The sequence below is a fragment of the Loxodonta africana genome, chromosome 3 (genome assembly GCF_030014295.1).
Source record: "Loxodonta africana isolate mLoxAfr1 chromosome 3, mLoxAfr1.hap2, whole genome shotgun sequence".
Lineage (NCBI taxonomy): Eukaryota > Metazoa > Chordata > Mammalia > Proboscidea > Elephantidae > Loxodonta > Loxodonta africana.
The window spans coordinates 111,499,850-111,523,242 of NC_087344.1; the positions used below are offsets into that span (position 1 = coordinate 111,499,850).

Consider the following 23,393-nt stretch of genomic DNA (forward strand, 5'->3'; position numbering starts at 1 on the left):
TGGAAGGTGAGAATTCTACCACTAAACCAACACTGCCCCTTACCCAGTGTGTTCTTAATCTTTTTAGATACTAATTCTTTTTAGATTTAGGTTTGAGACTCTTAATGAAAGCTAGAGAATGTCCCCAGAAAAATAAATATGGGCACCTATAGATTTTTGCTTATAATTTCAAGGTGCTCACAGATCATTTGGTATCTAGTTAAAAAGTAGGTATAGAATCCCTGCTATAGACAGACAATATAGATTAAACAATACAAAATAAATATTTGAAAATAACCTTAAATAGACTCTTCTCTGTCCTGGTGTAGGTTATGTGTCCCATGTCTCCTAGTGCTAACTCATTCCTTAGTCTCTCTCCTTCATTTAAATTGGGGCTGAACAGGGGGACATGAGACTTACATTTTTAGTTAACAGATTGTTGTTGTTGTTGATGTTGTTGTTAGGTGCCGTCCAGTTGGTCCCGACTCCTAGCGACCTTATGCATAACAGAACGAAACACTGCCCGGTCCTGAGCCATCCTACAATCATTGTTATGCTTGAGCTCATTGTTGCAGCAACTGTGTTAATCCACCTCTTTGAGGGTCTTCCTCTTTTCCGCTGACCCTGTACTCTGCGAAGCATGATGTCCTTCTCCAGAGACTGATCCCTCTTGACAACATGTCCAAAGTATATAAGACGCAGTTTTGCCATCCTTGCTTCTAAGGAGCATTCTGGCCGCACTTCTTCCAAGACAGATTTGTTCGTTCTTTTGGCAGTCCATGGTATATTCAATATTCTTCGCCAACACCACAATTCAAAAGCGTCAACTCTTCTTCGGTCTTCCTTATTCGTTGTCCAGCTTTCACATGCATATGATGCGATTGAAAATACCATGGCATGGGTCAGGCTCACCTTAGTCTTCAGGGTGACATCTTTGCTCTTCAACATTTGGAAGAGGTCCTTTGCAGCAGATTTACCCAATGCAATGCGTCTTTTGATTTCTTGACTGCTGCTTCCATGGGTGTTGATTCTAGATCCAAGTAAAATGAAACCCTTGACAACTTCAATCTTTTCTCCATTTATCATGATGTTGCTCATTGGTCCAGTTGTGAGGATTTTTGTTTTCTTTATGTTGAGGTGCAGTCCATATTGAAGGCTGTGCTCTTTGATCTTCAGTAGTAAGTGCTTCAAGTCCTCTTCACTTTCAGCAAGGAAGGTTGTATCATCTGCATAACTCAGGTTGTTAACGAGTCTTCCTCCAATCCTGATGCCCCGTTCTTCTTCATATAGTCCAGCTTCTCGGATTATTTGTTCAGCATACAGATTAAATAGGTATGGTGAAAGAATACAACCCTGATGCACCCCTTTCCTGACTTTAAACCAGTCAGTATCCCCTTGTTTTGTCTGAACAACTGCCTCTTGATCTATGTAAAGGTACCTCATGAGCACAATTAAGTGTTCTGGAATTCCCATTCTTCGCTATGTTATCCATAGTTTGTTCTGATCCACACAGTCGAATGCCTTTGCACAGTCAGTAAAAACCAGGTAAACATCCTTCTGGTATTTTCTGCTTTCAGCCATGATCCATCTGACATCAGCAATGACATCCCTGGTTCCACGTCCTCCTCTGAAACCGGCCTGAATTTCTGGCACTTCCCTGTCGATAATACTGCTGCAGCTGCTTTTGAATGATCTTCAGCAAAATTTTGCTTGCATGTGATATTAATGATATTCTATAATTTCCACATTCGGTTGAATCACCTTTCTTGGGAATAGGCATAAATATGGATCTCTTCCAGTCAGTTGGCTAGGAAGCTGTCTTGCATATTTCTTGGCATACACGAGTGAGCACCTCCAGCGTTGCATCTGTTTGTTGAAACATCTCAATTGATATTCCATCAATTCCTGGAGCCTTGTTTTTTGCCAGTGCCTTCAGAGCAGCCTGGACTTCTTCCTTCAGTACCATCGGTTCCTGATCATATGTCTCCTCTTGAAATGGTTGACTATTGACTAATTCTTTTTGGTATAATGACTCTGTGTATTCCTTTAATGTTCTTTTGATGCTTCCTGCATTGTTTAATATTTTTCCCATGGAATCCTTCACTATTGCAACTTGAGGCTTGAATTTTTTCTTCAGTTCTTTAAGCTTGAGAAACGCCAAGCGTGTTCTTCCCTTTTGGTTTTCCATCTCCAGCTTTTTGCACATGTCATTATACTTTACATTGTCTTCTTGAGAGGCCCTTTGAAATCTTCTGTTCAGTTCTTTTACTTCAGCAATTCTTCCTTTTGCTTTAGCTGCCCGACGCTCAAGAGCAGGTTTCAGAGTCTCCTCTGACGTCCATCTTGGTCTTTTCTTTCTTTCCTGTCTTTTCAGTGACCTCTTTCTTTCTTCATGGATGATGTCCTTGATATCATTCCACAAATTGTCTGGTCTTCGGTCACTAGCGTTCAATGTGTCAAATCTGTTATTCAGATGGTCCCTAAATTCAGATGGGATATACTCAAGGTCATATTTTGGCTCTCGTGGGCTTGCTCTGATTTTCTTCAGTTTCAGCTTGAACTTGCATATGAGCAATTGATGGTCCTGTTCCACAGTCGGCCCCTGGCCTTGTTCTGACTGATGATACTGAGCTTTTCCATCGTCTCTTTCCACAGATGTAGTCAATTTGATTTCTGTGTGTTCATCTGGCGAGGTCCATGTGTATATAAAAAAAAAATTTTTTTTTTTTTTTTTGTATAGTCGCCGTTTATGTTGGTGAAAGAAGGTATTTGCAATGAAGAAGTTGTTGGTGTTGCAAAATTCTATCATTTGATCTCCGGCATTGTTTCTATCACCAAGGCCATGTTTTCCAACCACTGATCCTTCTTTGTTTCCAACTTTTGCATTCCAATCACCACTAATTATCAATGCTTCTTGATTGCATGTTCGATCAATTTCAGACTGCAGCAACTGATAACAATCTTCTATTTCTTCATCTTTGGCCCTAGTGGTTGGTGCGTAAATTTGAATAATAGTCGTATTAACTGGTCTTCCTTGTAGGCGTGTGGATATTATCCTATTGCTGACAGCGTTGTACTTCAAGCAGGATAGATCTTGAAATGTTCTTTTTGACGATGAATGCAACACCATTCCTTTTCGAGTTGTCCTTCCCAGCATAGTAGACTATATGATTGTCCGATTCAAAATGGCCGATACCAGTCCATTTCAGCTCACTAATGCCTAGGATATTGATGTTTATGCATTCCATTTCAATTTTGACAATTTCCAGTTTTCCTAAATTCATACTTCATACGTTCCAGGTTCTAATTATTAATGGATTTTTGCAGCTGTTTCTTCTCATTTTGAGTCATGCCATATCAGCAAATGAAGGTCCCGAAAGCTTTACTCCAACCACGTCATTAAGGTTGACTCTACTTTGAGGAGGCAGCTCTTCCCCAGTCATCTTTTGAGTACCTTCCAACCTGGGGGGCTCATCTTCCAGCACAATGTCAGACAATGTTCCGCCGCTATTCATAAGGTTTTCACTGGCTGATGCTTTTCAGAAGTAGACTGCCGGGTCCTTCTTCCTAGTCTGTCTTATTCTGGAAGCTCAGCTGAAACCTGTCCTCCATGGGTGACCCTGCTGGTATCTGAATACCGATGGCATAGCTTCCAGCAACACACAAGCCCCCACGGTATGACAAACTGACAGACACGTGGGGTAATTAACACATAGGAAATTAAAACAGATCTGCAGATAAATATTTTAAAAGATGTATATTTGTAAACAGCAATTTATTTTCTAAGTTTTTCTTATTGCTCCCTCTGGCTATAGAGGATAAAAAAAAGCCAAATACTTTTGAGAGTTTACCTCAAACAAATTCCCTGCAGATATAACAAATACATTGCTGTCTTCATTCTCCAAGCATTTCTTACATGCATGTTGTTGTTATACCTTTGAATGGGCCAATGACTCTTGGTGACCCCGTGCACAACAGGATGAGTTCATTGTGACCCATAGGGTTTTCCTTGGGTGATTTTTCTGAAGTAGATCCCCAGGCCTTTCTTCCTAGTCTGCTTAGTCTGGAAGCTCTGTTGAAACTTATTCAGCATCATAGCAACACTCAAGCCTCTACTGAGGGGTGGTGGCTGAACTTGAGGTGCACTGGCCAGGAAACAAACCTTGGGCTCCCATATGAAAGGTAAGTAGTGTACCACTGAACCACCACTGCCCACTTGTGTGCATACCTTGGTGTATATTTCAGTAATAGCCTTACAGAGTTGAGAAGATTACATGAGGCATTTGTCAAGTTTCTTGTGCATAAGTGATAGTAAATTTTTGTCAGAATGCTGACTGTTTCAATATAATGTTGTTTGACATTAGAAATACAAAGATTAATACATTCCTTTCCCTTCCTCAAAAAGTTGATATACTGGCTGAAGAGTTGCTTAACAGCTAATTTGACAGAAGCTTGATGCTTGTGTAGATTTGCACAATTGTATCAGCTGAGACGACTCCACCGTCTTTTCCGTAAGTGTGAATAAAGATGGCCAAAAAAAAACACGGTGACTTGCCATATCCAACCAAAAACTTGGTGTCTCTTAGGTAGAGTGATTGTATTGTGTGCCCATTCTTTTGTTGAAGGATTTCTGTCTAAATGTATGAGAGCTTTTAGAAACTTGAGACTGGAAAGAACTAAGTCTTGTTCCCTTTATGACTGAGAGGATTGGTATGACTTTTGAGGATTTGTATGAAGCATTATTTTCTAATATTCTCTGACAGACTTTTCTGTCAGTATCAAGCACCAGTTTAGATTCTTGTTAGTCCTTTTAATCTGAGAGTATCTATGATAAGTAGGACCCTGTGGATCTTTAAAGTACTGTGGAGGGCCTGTTAGCTGTTTTCTGTATTTCAAAAAGTCTATCAGAAATAATTTAACTTCCCGTAATATAACTATATAGGCCAAAATGACGGTTGGGGTTTTTTTCTGGATTAGAAATTGTATTTAGTAACACTGATTGTATTGGTCATCTAGTGCTGCTGTAACGGAAATACCACAAGCGGATGGCTTTAACAAAGAGAAATTTATTCTCTCACAGTCTAGTAGGTTACAAGTCCAAATTCAGGGTGTCACATCCAGGGGACCGCTTTCTCTCTGTGTTGGCTCTGGAGGAAGATTCCTTGTCGTCAATCTTCCCCTGATCTAGGAGCTTCTCAGCACAGGGATCCCAGATCCAAAAGACGGTCTCTGCTCCTGGTGCTGCTTTCTTGGTGGTATGAGGTCCCCCAACTCTGCTTGCTTCCCTTTTATCTCTTGTAAGATAAAAGGTGGTGCAAGGCACACCCTAGGGAAAGGTAAGGGTGTTACAATCCCACCATAATCCTGTTTAACAAATTTATAATCACAAAATGGAGGACAACCACACAATACTGGAAATCATGGCCCAGCCAGATTGATACATACATTTTTGGGGGGACATAATTCAATCCATGACACTGATAATATTTACCATTCAAGATATAACTCCCCAGGATGAGCTAAATGACCCATCCCTGTGCACTTTCACTTTATTTTCTATATTATATTGACAGGAACTCTTTATAAGTCCCTCTCTGAATTATAACCTGGAAATCATTCATTCAACCATGTTGTTCTTAATGTTTCTTAAAAACTCTAAACTTGTTTATAAATTCAGGGCTTTTCTAATTTGATATTTTCACAGTTGGGTATTTATTAGGAGTGCCTAACTGATTGTTACACGTTTGATTTCAAAATGAGACAATAAATTACCTGACATTCTTTATATTCACAGATACACATTTATGACTGGCAAGCAACTAGTAATTTGTAATTTTGCTGAGGCTTACATTCAGTCACCCCCATCCCTCTTCTGTATAGGAACTAACAAGTTACTTAGCTAATAGATTGTTGTTGTTTGTTGCCATTGTGTTCCAACTCATGGCAACCCTGCGTATCCAGAGAAGAGCTGCTTCTTTGGGTTTCCAAGGCTGTGACCTTTTAGAAGCAGATTGCCAGGCTTGTCTTCTGAGGCACCTCTGGGTGAGTTTGAACTGCCAACCTTTCAACTAGTAGTCCACCATTTGCACAACCTAGCTGATTAGCTTCACACCCAAATCTCAATAACTATGTGCTTTAATCTCTCAAAAATTACACTCTTTACTGTATTATGCCATAGAGGAATTCACATCACAGATATTCTACAAGGCCTCAGGTTTTAGTCTCCAAAAATATACATCAAAAAAAAACTTGCTGTCGAGTGGATTCCAACTCATAGCGACCCTATAGGACAGAGTAGATCTGCCCCATAAGGTTTCCAAGGAGTGACTGGTAAATTCCAACAGCTGACCTTTTGGTTAGCAGTCAAATGCTTGCTTACTCACTGCGTCACAAGGGCTCCCAAAAAATATATGGGGTGAAGTAAATTATTTAGCAAGTATCTTAGAATAAATGACTGTCATTAAGGCCTATTTGTGCAATGTATTCAGTACATTTATTGGGCACTAACTGTGTGACATTATGCCAGGTTCTGGACTGACCCAGAAAGCTCACGGTTTTTTGAGGTCAATATAACATACACGTATCACCTATTATCCTGCAGAGAAGAGGAAGTTCTAACTCTACATGGTAGTATGTACTCTACCTGAGAATGGTGGCAGTGAAAGAAAGCTCCACGGGAGGATGTCAGTTGGATAAAATGGAGGGCTTTGGTAACTTGTCTGCACAACGAAATGGAAGGTTTTTGTCCTGTTGGACAACTACATGTCATTGAATAACACTGGATGAAGGTGTGGGAATAGTTCATTCAGATGAGGTTGAATAGGCAAGCATCAATTTTGTATAGTCCCAAGTTTCAAAATTATTTTAAGCAAGAATATACACATAAAGCAAACCTTTCTCTAGAAAAGTTCAGATCATGTACTTTAATATACTCGTTGTTGTTGTCAGGTGCCATTAAGTCGGTGCAGACTCATAGGGGCCCTACATAAAACCGAACAAAACACTGCTCAGTCCTGCACTATCCTCACAATCGTTAGGTTTGAGCCCATTTGTTGTAGCCTCTGTGTCAATCCATCTCCTCGAGGGTCTTCCTCCTTTTCGCTGACCTTCCACATTACTAAGCAGGATGTCCTCCAGGCTGCTGTAAAATGTGCTTTTTGAAAGTCAACTACTGTGAAATAAAAAAAAAAAAAACTTATATCTTTTCCGAAGGCTTTAGTGAGAAACATATTGGTTAATGCTACCAAAATCTATGTATAGTAAAGTGTCAGAAAATTGTATAATAGTGAAAAAAAGAGGGAGGGGAGAATGACGCCTTTCACCACACCGCTGTGGCCCGCGCGTTTCTGTGGCTGCAGCGAGGCCAACTGGGCCTGCGCGGGGCCGGGCCGGCGGTGACGCGCCCTTGTGCCGCAAGGCATTGTGGGGAGCTCGGGCCCGCTAGTGAGGTGGTTGTAGGTTAGGTGGGGGCGGCCGTTTGTTTTCTCGCCATCTCGAACTCGCGCGCTCTCTTCCCCTCCCCCCAGCGAGCGGCGGGGCGGAAAAACGGCGGTGGCGGCGGCAGCGGCTGTAGCGGCTCTAGCAGCGGACACTCTTTTCTTTTCTCTCCCGCGAACGGGTTCCTCTTCCCTCTCCCTCTCACTGTTTGTTGTGTTTTTGATGTGTTAAAGCAGGAGCGAGAACGCGAGCAGCGCCATGAGCAACACCACCGTCGTCCCCAGCACGGCGGGCCCAGGCCCCAGCGGCGGGCCTGGTGGCGGAGGTGGCGGCGGCGGAGGCGGCGGCACCGAGGTAATCCAGGTGACTAATGTCTCCCCGAGCGCTAGCTCTGAGCAGATGCGGACCCTCTTCGGTTTCCTAGGCAAGATCGACGAACTGCGCCTCTTCCCGCCGGAGTGAGTATGGCCCACCATCACCGTTTTTGCTAACGTCGCCCCAGCCTGGGCCTACCGTACACCATTTCACTAGGCCCTTGCCTTTGCGTCCCCTGTGCCAGGTTGCCTTTTTGAGGCTAGTTCGTTTACTTCTGCAACAGTCTGCGTCTTAGGCCTACAAATCATGTAGAAAGGCAGAGCGAGGGCCTTTGGGGAATAGCAGACACTGGCTCTTGATGTCAGAAATTTTTCCCCCTCTCTCAAAATTGTGTCGACGTGGTCGTTTAACTCTGGGCAGGTAAAACTAAAAACTGCACTTTTTGTATTTTGTATGTAGGCTTAACCCCTTTAGAAAGAAATCAAATGTTCTTTTCCTTCTTTGAACGAAAAATAACAGAATTATCCACTTCTTTGTTAATTTGGTGTTTAACGTAGGCGGTGGTTCACTTGTTGCTAAATACTGTTTTCAATGATTCTGGACCGTGGAATGCAATTCAGAGATCTTTCTCTCTTTTGACAGGCTCTTCAATGAATCTGAATGCTTGGTTTTTGTAATGACAAAAACAGGTTATAGCTGAAACATGGGTTTTTCCTTTTTTAAAATAATGTGCAAATTTATCCTATTTCACTATTGTTTTTGAGAAGGAATTTTATAGAATGTTAAACTTTGAGCTAGAGTGTATGGTTTTTGTTTTTATCCTGTCTTACATTCATCTTAAAAGTTATTTTTATTGTAAAAGTAGTGAATGAGTGAATTAAACTTTAAGAAAAAATAAAGAAGTTATGAAGTAAAAGATAAAGCGTAATAAATTTTTAGAGTAACCTTATTGAAATAATAAAATACTAGTGTGTTCTTTGGGAAGACTTTTGGTGAAAATTCTCAGTAGGTACTATAAGTTTCAACTAGATGGCAACTGGTTGCCCACTGTATGTTGAGAGTTTTATGATGTCACTTAAGTACAAAACAGGAAATTGAAATCCTAAAGGATTTGTTGGTAGATGTAATCATTTAATTAGTCTGTTTTTCTAAAAGTTGGTTAATAAACATCTAGCATATTTTGTCATTTTCACTTAAAATATTTTTAAATGATTAATGTTTTCAAATTGGTATGCTGTATTTAATTTTTAAGGAAACATGCATTGGGAGAGAAGTTTCAGATACTGTTTGCATCTGGTGTAGAGTTCTGGCAAAAACAGCTGTGTTAATTTGGTTATTCTGAACAGATATATGACTTGCTTTGGTAATAAAAGACGAAATAGCTTGCATGATATGAACATACAGAAGTAGATGTGCTGTTCAATGTTCTCACAAGATACTCTTTATTAAGTGACTATAAAATTAATACATAATAAAATAGAAGAAAATGAGAGCAACTCAATGATACATTTGTTGATTGAAATCATTTTATTACCCTAAGTGAGATTAGATTTATGACATAATTCTTTACAATCCCACAAATTAAGAATTTTATTCTTGCAGTTGCTGACTTTAAAATGTTGCTTTTATCCTCTGAAGATCTCTCTTTATGATGCATTTATAAAGAGACAGAGAGGCGTAGGCAGTTTAGTGATTTATCCTTTACGTCACGCGTGGGCAGTATCTGAGAGTTATTAATCAGAGTCTGGCTTTTAGCTTTGTAGTCAGAGTAGTTCGTTCATAACCAGGATATCTGATGTGCACTGGAGAACTGCTCGTCCTTATACATGATCTACAATTAAGAGGAGTTCTTTCCATGCATTGGGAGGAGGAGATAAATATTACCACACCCTTTGGTTTTTGGCTTCTTCGTCTGTGTTACCACGTACAGGTCATTTTCTCTTCTGAAAGTATAACAAGGTTACAGTATAGTGAATGTTACAGTACCTTTACTGGCCTTGTAGTTTTGAACAGTATTTACTTGAATGTGTATTTTGTTCATTTAATGTTGATCTTTACTAGTTTAAATCTCAATAGCTGATATGACCTACACAATTTGGGAATATTGTGATTATTCCCTTATTGATGGTTTCTATAAACTCTAGTTTTCAGCATTAGTTTGCCAGGAAAAATGTGCTGTGGACCTCTAGTGGTCCAGAAAAGGTTCGTCATTCCAAAAACACTGCCCTCTTACACAAGATTTGAATGGATCGGGTTACATAAAATTGTGTTTTAAATACGTTTGCCACCTGAATTTTTTTCCTACCTCAAAAGGCATTCCTATCCATTTGGTACACTTTTTTCCTTCGATACCTGCATGACCTGCTTGCTTCCTTTTGCTGCTTAAATGTCACCTTAATCACAGAAGCCTTCTCTAGCTACCCCATATAAAAATAAAACATATCTACTTCTTGCCTTCTCTAGCATACTTACATTGCTTTGTTTTTCTCTGTAGTGCCTGTCACCAACTGACAGGTTAAGTCCCTCTCTTCTGCAGAATATAAAAAAAAATTTTAGGGGCATCAGCATCACGTGAAGGGTGTTTTTTAAAGTTACCTGTATGTCTGAGCCCCACCCAACACCTATTGAATCTCTGGTCTCAATTCTAAATGTGTGTTTTGCGGGGAAACATCCCCTAAATTATGCTAGATATTTCGGTGACAGTCTGTTCAAGAGGATTCCCACCTTTGTTTCATTGAATTCATCTATTTCTTGGTTCTTTTAAATACAAATATGCTAACCTGTAATTTCACCCAGTAGTGTAGGTGTTGTTTGTCTTCATACTACATAATATATCTAACCTTCTCTTCAGTGTGATAGCCCTGCATGTACTTGAAAGCAGCTAACAGTGTCCCTCACATTTATTCTCTTCTAAAGAAAAAAATATAGTTATTTTGATTATAGTCGTTCTTAAAAAATATTGGAAAGTCAACATTATTAGGATAGGTGCTTTCCTATTTTATCCAATTCTTCAAATTTGGAGGAAGAGTGTATTTGACCCCATTTTACAGATTATTGTTGTTGTTAGGTGGTGTCGAATCATGAACTGAAATTCACATAGGTGGTTTTGTGTGCCCAAGCCACACTACCAGTAAGTGTCAGAACTGGTATTTGAACCTGTGTTCTGATTCTCTTTTACCACTTGAGTTTTTTAGTTTAGCTAACCAACTCCTAAGTAGCATTATGCTTTACGCTTAGTAAGTATTCTTCAAACATTTGTTTTTAATGGGATTTCAGAATGGAGACTAACTGGACTGTTCATCCAGTAATGATCCCAGTAAAGCATATGTCAAAGTTACACAGTAACTGAAATCTACTGTGTGAGTATAAATAAAATTCTTTAGTAACTTTTCAGTGACAAAAAATAGAGACTTTAATGGTCACATATGTATAAATAGCAGTGTAATTAGGTAAGGGAGAACCTCAGTTCACGTTTTAAAAAATATTTTTAAAAATAAATGTAACATTTTACTGCAGTTTTTTTAGGACTGAATAAAGAGAACACAACACAGTGAGGGAGGGAACATGTGAGGTACACCAAGTCAAATTATCAGTGAAAATCTCCTTTGTCATACAGTTGCTGCATATTTGAGTTTAGGGTATATATTTGATTAAAAGCTCAGAATTCTTAGAAGTTACTGGCACAGTATTAAAATGGGAGCTGAAAGTGATCATCAGTGGCGTAAACCAGAGATTCTCGTGGGCATAAATATCAACTGAAGATCTTGTTAAGAATCAGGGATCCTAATTCAGTAGGCTTGAGATAGAAGTCTCAGACAGCTCTCAAAGGACACTTTAAGAAACGTTGGAAATAATACCACCACACGTTAAGCGGAGGGCAAAAGTGTCGTTCAGGGACCCTTTTTCCTTGTATTACTCAGCAGTCCTTTCCAACTGCCCTGCCTCATCTCTTAATTTTTAAAGATAGGGAGTATAGAATATACATTTTTAGAAGTGTTACTTGCACAAAATTCTGGGGTATGAAAATTGATTTCATGCAACAATCTTCTGTCTTATATTAGCATGTGTCTTTCATTAGCAAATCTTTTTAACTGAGAAATTATAAAAATATAGTTGTGTTGGACTAAACAGCAACAAAAAATCCTCATTAAAAACCTGTTTAAATGAGACCATTTGCAGTGAGGTGAAAGATATGAATTTATTCTGTCACTAATTTTTCCATAGTATTTAAATTATTCATATTTTCTCTTTAACTCTGCCACCTGCATGCTACTTCTAGGTTTTTATGTAGCCAAAGTAATAATGTAGCATTCCTACGACATGAGTGAGTAGAACAAAACATGAACTAATTTTAATCTTCCCAAGTGAATGAAAATACATTGTAATCACATGACTTATTTGAAGATGGTGTGTTTAAAATTTTTTGAAAGAGCTATTCATTATAGTCTTGAAGAACCTTACATTTGAGTCATGTTTTATTGCAGTCATATAACAATAGACAATGTCAAAGAATTGGTAGAGATCACTTCTTTAAAAAAATTTAGGTATATACTATTTCCCAAGGCATTGTGTTAGGTAATAAGAACGTAAGACGATACTCACATTTAAAAAAAAAAAAAAAAAGGACTTTTTAATTTAGTGGTAAAAAGTGGATGTCAGAAAAGAAATAAACAATGCCATAGCTTTAGTACTGGAATTGCTAAAACAGCCTTTTTCCTACTACTTCATGTATCTCTAATTCAGGGTGTAATATTCTTCAATTTTAGATGGGTAGTGCTTCACGTTAAAAATGTGTATGTATATATACCACACTGCATCTTTTCAAATAATTTATTACTAAGCATCTGTAACAAAGTGGCTTAAATCCGACTTGGATATATTGTCACCTTTGGTTTGAAATTAGATTAGAATCTGTATTCATTAAGGGAGATGTCTTTAGAGAAACTTGCATTAGACGTTCTTAGGAGTTTGAGTTCTCAGGCCATATGTGCCTGTTAGTCTTCGGGTTATGAGGAAAAAATTTCAAGTTAGTACCCAAATGATGAAAAAAATTGTATCTTTGTATCAACAAATATGTATCTCTGAAATAACCTAGTGAACCAAATCTGATGTAATTACATTTTTATGTACATGTGAAAATGTCTTATTTGTTAGAAAACTTATCAATGAAACCTCATTCTAATGGCATTAAAATATTGGATTTCTCATTTCACTATTCAGGCTTAACAGTTAGGCTTGTTGTAATAAGGCTTTCAAGCTCCTTAAAGCAGTGATTTTCTACCCTGGTTGCATATAAAAACTGTCGGAGAATTTAAGAAAAGCTGCTGCTTGGCCTCCGATCCATCAGAGATCTTGATTAATTGATGTGGAGTAGAGAGCCTTTTTTAGAGAGCCTAGATATTTTTTTCCCACAGATAATTAAAATGTACAACTAGGGGTAATTACTACTACCTTAGGGCACTGATTTTCAAATAACATTTGGTGAGGTGTTAGGGCCCATGCTCTCCCTTTATTTAATGTTTTCTTTTCACAGTTTCATGGCAGAAATTTTCACTGCCACATATAAACATCCCGACTCCCCGCACTGTCTATCCACTTACACTGCCGTGTCGTCCATTTGTTTTTGTCTTAACCAAAGAAGCAATTTGCTGAGGGAAGTGGCTCTTTTGCTTTCGGAATTCTACAAAGTAGTACTAGGGGTATGGGGTAGTATCCCCATATGTGCTTAATTTTTTTTCTCTGAAAGTGCTTTAAGTCAGAAAGCCTTAATTATTTTCAAAGCCTAGGAGTTCTTACATTCTGTGGGTGAAAGAGTTCTAGTATGCAGGTCAGGAAAACTCATTGATTGTCAAGTAAATGCACTTTGCTAGGGTATTCTTTTGTCCCTGAAGTGGAAAACTCTTCATGTTTTTAACTCTGAAACGTTAGCTGTAATACATCTGAGGCAGTGCAGTTCTTACCTACGCACATGGGGGTCACCATGAGTAGGAATTGATTCCGTGGCAACTAACAACAGCTTCCACTTAGGGAATATTTCTGGAGAACTTAGGGAAATACACAAGGCAGAGAGGACGAAAGTGAGCTATAGTAAGTTTTCTAAGCCAAAACTAATTACTAGTTACTTGTGTTTTAAAATGTTTGGTATTAGTATTATGAAAAAAAAACGTTGACCATCTGGTGATAAATACCTAGAATTTGTGCAAACTATGAGACTTCAGTTTCAAACTCTTTTTGACTTGATACACTGTAAACAGTAATTACAAGTGTTTATGCTGTAATTTCTACGTGAGTTCAGTGCACAGTACCTTACTTGAAATGCCATTTTCTTTTGATCTAATTAATTACATTATTATATGTGCAATTATGTGTTTTTATCAGTCCATTCTACTTTTGGAAGGCAAGTGTTAGTTTGTGAATTAATGGTTTGTGTTATAGCTGATAATTCTTTTTCTCTTTCATGTTATTTGTTTATTTTTTAGTGATTCACCTTTGCCAGTCTCATCCCGCGTCTGCTTTGTTAAGTTCCATGATCCCGACTCAGCAGTTGTGGCACAGCATCTGACAAACACTGTATTCGTTGACAGAGCTTTGATAGTCGTACCATATGCAGAAGGTTTGTGCTTTGTTTAACTACCTATGTGGGCATCCTATGATGACCATCTAATCTACCTCAGTATAGTTATAGAGTGAGCATTAGTCACATGTTAAAAATCTAAGTTATTAACATTTTGAAACCCTTGTTATACTGTGGTCTGTAATTTTTACCTGCAGATTTTTTTTTTTAATTCTAAAAACTACAAATCAGATCTGCTTTTATAAGATACTTAACTTTTGCTTTCTTTTAAAATTTTTTAAGTTCACTAAAACCATGTCCCTAATTGTAATTCTTTAAGATGTATCAATTTAGTAAATTTAATGTTGAGTTTTATGAAATAAGTCCTGATGGCAAATGGTTCACTCCATACAGATGGTTTGCATATACAGAAACCTTCAAATAAATGCATGACTGTTTTCTCTGTTTGAAATAAATAAGTTAGTTTCATTTTTTTTTAGCATACCCTCTCCCTAATAACTTAAGAAAAAAGTCCTGCATTAAATTTTTCCAGTATACCAAGGGTTGCAATGTTTTTGTTTCTGCAAAAAGTTCAATATTTCCTATAGCTTAGGTGCCAGATGGGCACTGGGTATTTTGTTTTTATGCCAGATTTTCTTGTTCGTTCTTGTTATATTTTCTAGAATCTCTAAATAATAAATTCTTCTCTCTGTTATTTGTGTGTGTGATTTTTGTAGTGGAGAAGGCAAATGCAAAACCCTTCCAGATGACTGAAAAACAGTGGGTCCTCTGCAGCTACAGGGGATTCTAGACATTAACTAAAGGCCAGCAAGCACTCAAGTCCCCCCAAGTGTTTTCCTGGTGTAACCATTTGTTAACTACATTTTCTCTCTTTTTACATTTTAGGCTGTTAAAGTAATTTGACAGAAAAAAAATGAGCAGGTTTTTTGGATCTAAAAAGCCACTGTGACAAGACAGCACTATTTTAATGCCATTTTGTAAAATTTTCTAAGGCATATTTTATAATTAGTTTGTTCCCAATGTACTGTTACTTGATTTGCTCTTTGGTAACTATAAATTTTGATCAAAGAAATCACTTAACTATGATGGAATTACTGGATTTTAAGTTAATTTAATAAATATACTGACCAGGATTTAAATGCTTTTTCCTTTTCCTTAATGAACTGGTCATTGGAAGCTGAATCTCGATACTTACTGTTTTTAGATGCTATCATAGATCTTTGAATACCAATGTGAACATTAAACACCATGCCTTGTAAAAGTTGTGAAATGTCTAGTCCTTAAAACGTAGAGAAATTGCCTCTGTGGTTTTCTAAGAAGTTAATATTCGTAGAGTGGTTAAGGCATGCTATAGAGTAACTACATCTGTCTCCACCGTCTTAAAGTGTATGGGCCAAGCGTTAAAGTTAAAAAAAGAAAAAACAAACTTTTGAGTTAATGTGTTTTGATTAAGCAGTTTCTTTTGTACTAGTATGCTTGTTGGAGGATAAGACATGTCACCAAGAAAAAATATATAAAATTTAAATTCAGGATGAGTAAAATTGACGATAGGTCTTGGGAAAAGGGTCAGATCATATAAATAATGTGCAAAACATTTTAGCCTTTAAGTTTAAAGAATTTGTATTGGCTAAGTATTATGTCATAGTTCACATACCTTGAACATAGTACAGTATATCATAACTGACTTTCATAAATATTTTTAAACTATAATTTTCTAGATATGTTTATGAAAGTGAAATATTTGGGAGTAAATGGAGAATTACAGATATCTTTAGTACAGAAATCTGCTTTCATGTATTTAATTTCTGGTATGATATGCTGTATTAATGTTGTATCTACTAAATAATATACTCAGTCCCTTTATCACCCATTCACTAAATTTTAGCTCTTTTACACTTTGGTGTTGGCTCTTGGTTAGTGTTTTTAGAATAATAAACACAAAGTATCTGGTAAAGAATAGTCTTAACTGAGATAGCTGGATTTGGAAGGAACTCTTAATAGTAATGGATTTGGGGGTGATTTAGGTTCCTTGGTTAATGTTTGTTTCTTTTGTCTGTTTCTTTTCCTTTCATTTCTACACATTCATGCAGTATTTCATGGTTCTATCAAAGCAGCAGTAAAAAAAATACTCTTGACGCATGAAAATTAACTGGTGAGGGGCCTCATTGCTATTTTTTAAATTGTAGTTTTATTTTTAAATAGTCTTTTTTTAATCAGAGGATCAGATGCATGATTTTTTTAATGGATGCAGATCTTCTATCAAGTGTTTCACAATAAATTCAAGAGGATTTTAGTTTGTCAGAAATGTTGCAAATGCACTAATTTGAGTAAGATGTTGATATATCCTCTTGACATAATTTTGCATGCAAAATTATCCCATAATCTTTGTAGGTTTGTTAATATTGATGCATTAATGCCCTGTATCTAAATTATCTTTTCCCCTCTCCCCCTCCATAACTCTTGGTATCTAAACTGATGACAGCTCTGACACAAGCAAGATAACAGTGCTGTGTAGTATACATTTGTTTATATTATCGGCACTTCTCAGTATAGGTGGAAGGAACCATTACCTTTATTTAACAGTGGTTTTTCTTTTTTGTTGTTGTGTTTTACAGTTCTTTTCCCTGGTTCAGCCTGAACTATATACCAGGCCCTGCTGAAAATACCACCCAACAGTTTTCTTCTGCAGCTTATCCAGTTTCTCTTAAGTGCCCTGTACATATTGTATGTTTTATGATGAGATGCAGTTTCTTAATATGTATTACAGAAATACTACTGGTATTTGCAAATATGTAGTTTAATTGTATTATGAACTCTCATTTTGGGGGCTTGGGCACATTAACAGATTAATCCATCTGTATAGGGCTTTTGCTATTGGATAGAATTTAAATTGTCTGCATAAATATTTGTCTTAGGACCCTTAGATTTATCTGAATACACACAGCATTAGGCTTTTAAAAACAGACATACATGTCTTTTTTGGCTTAAGGAGTTTGGCTGAGTTAGCTTTTGAACTGACTATATATAGCAGCATTTTTTGGTATGGTTAGCATGGCACATAATGGAACATAATGCATTTTACTGTACAGGTAAGGAATGTGCCATGTTGTTTTACCTATTCTCTCTCTCTCTCACTCCCACACACGCATCCCGAGTGTATTCAGAGACCTTCAGAAACATTCATAATTCATTTTCATGAGTCAGCAAAAGCCCTACGCTTGATTCCAACAGAGTATTTCCTTTACATACTTTTCTTCTCTTAATTTTTACAAAATTTATATGGTAGGTTTAAAAAAAAAATCATAGTTATTGTACCATATTATTAACCCCTAAATCAAACTTTTTTTGTCTTGTGTATCTTGATTTTTCTGTGTGCTTTATAGTGAAGCAGCCGACACGAGTCGTTGTTCATAAAACAGCTTTTGAAAGTTGAGAGCACACCCCTGGAGAACCGACTGTGCTTGCTTACGTTTGGTTCATGACTTAAAAATCGAGTACAGGTGATGAAATCTTGGCAGTGTTAACAAAAAAGTAGTGTGTATTGTGCTATTTTTTTTACTCTAGAAACTTAACCGTTGTAGAGAAAAAGGAAACAAATTTTCACACATTGAAGTTTCATTCTGACATAAAATTAATGATAAATAATCATAGAAATCAAGCTTTATATTTTAGCGAACATAAGTACTTTCAGCAAACTCAGGTGGTGTATCAGGGAGACATTTTCTGGGTGTTTTTGTGTGTTTTCTGTCTTGCAAAAGAATGTGTTCTAATGCAGGGATGTTTCTCTGCAGGAGTTATTCCTGATGAGACTAAGGCTTTGTCTCTGTTGGCACCAGCTAATGCAGTGGCAGGTCTTCTGCCTGGTGGTGGACTCCTGCCTACTCCTAACCCACTTACCCAGGTATAAGTTCTATGAAGTTTTTAAGTTGTGGATACAGCTAAACCTGTTTGAGCTTTTCAGTTGCTATTGTGATTCTGGTTCTTCATAGACCAATGTCACATGTGCACAGTATTATAAACAGTTATAGTCATAAATAATTAAAATCTCTTGGAACTTTGCACTTTTTGCGGTTGTTAAAAATAACATGCTCATTAGGACCATGAAAGTAAATAAAGGTGAAGTTCAGACCTTAAGTGAATGCTTTCTATACAGCCTTTTTTTTTCCCCTCCCCCTCCCCCCGAGCCTTTTGATCTTCAGCTGTATCTTGGGGTTTGAATTAAGTATGTGGCTTTAAAATAAAGATAGATTCTTGGTGGGTGTATATGATATGGAGAGAGGAAATAGAGTTGGAGGAAGTTACTACTGGATTATATTTCTAACCCTGAAAATGTAAGGAATGTATGATTTTCAAACAAAAGAGCATTTTAAATATCATCCATTCTAACCAGTCGAAGAGATTATAAGTGGTACTGGTCAGAGGTTTCTCAAAGTGAAATAAATATATTGAATAAAGAGCCTCAACTAGAATTTTATAACAGCATTGTTTTCATCATGTCATCATGCCTGTGTAAATAATCAGTTATGTTAACTCTTAAGTGAATGGTAGGATGCAATATAATGGAAAAAGCGTGACATCGGGTTCCCAAGCTTTTTAGAACATGAGGTGAGGCGTTCCCACGTTTTCGGGTATGAGGTTGATTATCTCTTAATCTTTAGTGTTTTACCTGTAGAATAAAGATCTAGATGATTTCTAGATACTTTGATGTATAGAATGGTATAATAACTATAAAATAGTCTTAGCCATTTTTATAGTAGTATTACCACAGTATTTTTCTTCTAATCAGTTAATAGTTAAATCACAGAAACTTTGATACCTTATAGTATCTTACACTAATTGAAAAAGTGCTTGTGTAGTACGGCAGACTGTCTCTATTAAAGCTAGGATTTTACATGGCTTATACCAATTAATTATTCATTAACAAGAATTGTATCAGAAGACAACGGCATAGTAATTTGAACACGGAAAGTGTGATATATAAAGAATTATAAACTAGTAACAGGGTATAGTTAAAGTGCTCAGCTGCTAACCAAGAGGCTGGCAATTCAAACCCACCAGCCACTCTGGGGGAGAAAGATGTGGCAGTCTGCTTCTGTAAAGATTTACAGCCTTGGAGACCCTATGGGGCAGTTCTATTCCGTCCTAAACGGTTGCTATGAGTCGGAATCAACTCGATGGCAGTGAGTTTAGTTTTTGGTTAACAGAATATTAACTATCGGGAATGCTAAAGAATATATAAATAGCAGTTACAGAAAGCAACCACTGTCTCTAGGGCTGAGACAGAAAGAACACAAGGAAGAAACCCATTTAGATGAGGAAGTTCTCCTTCAAGGCTTAAATTTAGATCTCCTTTGACAGAATGGATAGTGGAAAAGCTCTCAGGATGTCCATGTAATTTGCTAGGAAGCTGCCCAAACGATGTCACTGGCAAGCACTGAGAGGTGAAGGCTACCGAGTGTCCCACTTGTTGCTTCAGGAACAAACCGAAATGGAACACAGGAACCAGACAAAGCTTATCGTTATGCCAGCTGTCAAAGGAAAAATGTTTATAGAGTCCTTCCTCCAGTATCACAAAGCAAGGCAAAGAGGGTGTATTTGGAAGTGAAAAGCAATATTTATAATTGGCACAAAAATATATTGGAAGTTTTTTTTTTTTTTTTGTCCTAAATCTAGTTTTAGGGATAAAATGTTCTCCAGTGAGTGAAAAAAATGGGGCTTCCACTGTATAGATCAAGGGTCAGCAAACTACATCCTAGGGGCCAGACACTTACTTTTGTTAATAAATTTTTATTGGAACACAACTGTGCGTGTTCATTTATGTATTGTCTGTGGCTGCTTTCGAGCTATAATGGGAGAGTTGAGTAGCTGCAACAGAGACTGCGTGGCATGCGTACTTAAAAACTTTCCTGTGTGGCCATTCACAGAAAAAATTGCTGACCTCTGGTGTAGAGAATAGAAATGAAGTTTTAATAAATGTGAAATTTCACAGATTGGCGCTGTTCCATTGGCTGCTTTGGGGGCTCCTACTCTTGATCCTGCCCTTGCTGCACTTGGGCTTCCTGGAGCAAACTTGAACTCTCAGGTATAACTTTTTACGCTTCAACTTTTGAGCGCATTTGTATAATTAAAGAGTAGATTTTAATAACTATTCTTTTTCATTTCAAGAAAAGTAATTTATTCTACTGTAAACTTGTTAAAAAGAATTTTTAAAAGGTGGCTGAATTATTAGTCATTTTCTCTTTAAAGAGTTTGTTTTATGTAGTTCACGGTAGATATAAAAGTTGCACATCAGTATGTCATGGAGTCAGAGAAAACAGGCATGAAAGGATGGAAAAGCAGGTTTGTAATTTGTTTTCCTATCTTTGACTCACTTGGAAATGTTTCTTTTGTTGCAATTTAGCTTTTTTGGGGGGGGAGGTGGTCTTTGTAGAGGCCTTTTGATGTACTGGCTACGTATTTTTGTTTTACATTTTTTTCAAACATCTTCAGAAAGTCTTAAAATAAGCAAGAGGTAATTGTTCTATAACATCTAGACTGTTCAGCCTCATAATGTTCAGATGTAAGTTAATAGAGATGGTCCAGTACCATAGCCACTAATGTTATCTCTTTCTTTAACTTTCTAAAATGTGGCTACTGGAAAATTCAGTATGACAAGTGTGGTTTCTGTTATGTGTCCTTTGGAAAGTGTTGCACTCTAAAGTATGCTACTTTTTGTAGATTCAGCAGCTTGTCTACAGACATTTCACCATACTGAGAAATAAAGTGTCAGTCATATATTGTTTTATGTATTATTACTGTTCTTGTATTTTTGTTTTTGCAGTCTCTTGCCGCAGATCAATTATTGAAGCTTATGAGTACTGTCGATCCCAAGTAAGGGTTTTTCTCTGTTTCCAGGGATTACATGGATATGGGTGTTCAGTATCTCGAGAGCCAATTATTTTTTCAACTAAAAAGAAACTTACCTAGTCTTAAGCATGCAATATATTGTTTTCTGTCTTTGGAAACAAGGAAAAGTAATTCCACCTATAAAGGTTTTGTTTTAATGTAATTTGGGGTTTTTATAAAAATTGTACATACATTGTTTCAGGATGACAGGAAAAGAGTATTATCTTTAGTATATTCATTTTAAAAAATACATATATCGAGTGTTTATGAGTCCTTACCACCACATGATTTATACTTTGAAAGAAAAACATTAAAAGTTTAAATACACTAGCACCCCTCCCCTTATGTGCGGGGATACATTCCAGGACCCCCAGTGTATGCCTGAAACCAAGAATAGTACTGAATTCTATATACTATGTTTTTACCTATACATACATATTTATGATAAAGTATAATTTATAAATTAGGCACAGTAGGTTAGCAATAATAACAATAAAACAGTATAATTATAACAGTATACTGTAACAAGTTATGTGAACGAAGTTTCTCAAAATCTTACTGTACTGTATTTACCTTTGTGCAGTTGGAGGTGCAACAGCAAAACTAGCACAGATTTGTTTTTCTTTCTTTACAATTTCACAGATAGAAGATTATTTCTTAACTGCCGACCTTAGCAGCCTCAGTATACAATTTTTTTTCTTTCCTTATTTTTAGAACTTTGACCTTTTCAATTAAAGGAAGCACTTTACAGTGTCTCTTTGGCATATCCAAATTGCCAGCATCACTGCTCTTGCACTTTGGGGCCATTATTAAGTAAAATAAGAGTTAACTTGAACACAAGCACTGGGATACACAGTCGATCTGATAACCGCGACAGTTACTAAGTGACTAATAGGCTAGAGGCATATACATCATGGATACACTGGACAAAGGGATGATTCACATCCTGGGCAGGATGGCAGAAGATTCCATCATGCTACTCAGAACGGCTCACAATTTAAAATTTATGTACGGTTTATTTCTGGAGTTTTCCGTTGAATATTTTCGAAATGCAGTTAACCAAGAATAACTGAAACCAGAGAAAACAAAACCATGGATAAGAGGTTGCCATCTATTCTGACTCATAGTGACTCTATAAGACAGAGTAGAACTGCCCCATAGGGTTTCCAAGGAGCATCTGGTGGATTCCACCTGCTGACCTTTTGGTTAACGGCCAAGTTCTTAACCACTAGGCCACCAGGGCTCCAAGGGACTACTGTATAGTAAAGCACGTATACTCAGGGAAAGTACAGAAGAACTATGGAAATCAGTATGAGGATCAAAGAGGCTGAGCTCTGGAGGATAAATAAGAGCTAGTCAGAGGTGAGGGAAAGTGTAGTACATATTACAAAATAATAGCCAACATATTCTATTAGGTGCTTTGATGATAAGTGTTGTTTATGCTATAATCAAAACTGTCTCCTACTCAATATATAATAAATTCATGATATTTTTGAATAGGTGATTCCTTGGTATATTCAACTTTATGCTTTTTTTCCCCTTAACTTGATGAAAGTCATTATCGATAAGTTGGGGAGGGGCCAGGCAGGTGCAGGAAGGACAAAATCATTCAACTATAGTTAGTAGCCCTTTTTTATATTATAATTAAGATAAAAACCAAGCCTGTAGCCACCACTTAGCTTGTAAAATATCACCAGTACTCTTGACGTTCTTTGAATATCCTGTATTTATGTTACGTTAGAAATCATGGTATGCATAGTGGTTAAGAGCTTAAGGTTGCTAACCAAAAGGTCACCAGTTGAAATCCACCAGGTGCTCCTTGGAAACCCTATGGGGCATGTTACTCTGTAAATCAGAATCGACTCAATAGCAGTGGGTGTGTTTTTTTGGTATCTGAAAAAAAAAACTTCACATTTCAATTCTTGGTTCTGTTTCAGGTTGAATCATGTAGCTGCTGGTCTTGTTTCACCAAGTCTGAAATCAGATACCTCTAGTAAAGAAATAGAGGAAGCCATGAAAAGAGTACGAGAAGCACAGTCCCTAATTTCTGCTGCTATAGAACCAGGTAAAATGTGTTCATGCAATTGTGTTAAATTAAAGTATGATTCTTGGCAAAAAATGATTGACGTGCATGAGGAGATGTATTACCAAATACTGTAAATCATTTTCTGAATTTCTAAATTCCAATATATAAAAATCACAT

At 37.1% G+C, this 23,393-nt stretch overlaps 1 protein-coding gene across 4 annotated transcripts in view; it reads left to right on the forward strand.

The window, feature by feature from the left end:
• The window catches only part of SRSF11 (serine and arginine rich splicing factor 11), a 46,261-nt gene that overhangs the window by 9,531 nt on the left and 13,337 nt on the right, over positions 1 to 23,393 (forward strand). The window contains exons 2-7 of one of the 4 annotated variants that reach the window (XM_023549478.2): positions 7,653 to 7,874; positions 14,211 to 14,344; positions 18,097 to 18,206; positions 20,295 to 20,387; positions 21,126 to 21,175; positions 23,128 to 23,255. In XM_023549478.2, coding sequence (XP_023405246.1) covers positions 7,675 to 7,874; positions 14,211 to 14,344; positions 18,097 to 18,206; positions 20,295 to 20,387; positions 21,126 to 21,175; positions 23,128 to 23,255 — 715 coding nt within the window. In that variant the 5' untranslated portion in view covers positions 7,653 to 7,674. Of the gene's footprint in view, positions 1 to 7,437; positions 7,875 to 14,210; positions 14,345 to 18,096; positions 18,207 to 20,294; positions 20,388 to 21,125; positions 21,176 to 23,127; positions 23,256 to 23,393 lie in introns of those variants that run through there. The other 3 variants (XM_064282127.1, XM_064282129.1, XM_064282128.1) reach the window with 3 other exon arrangements.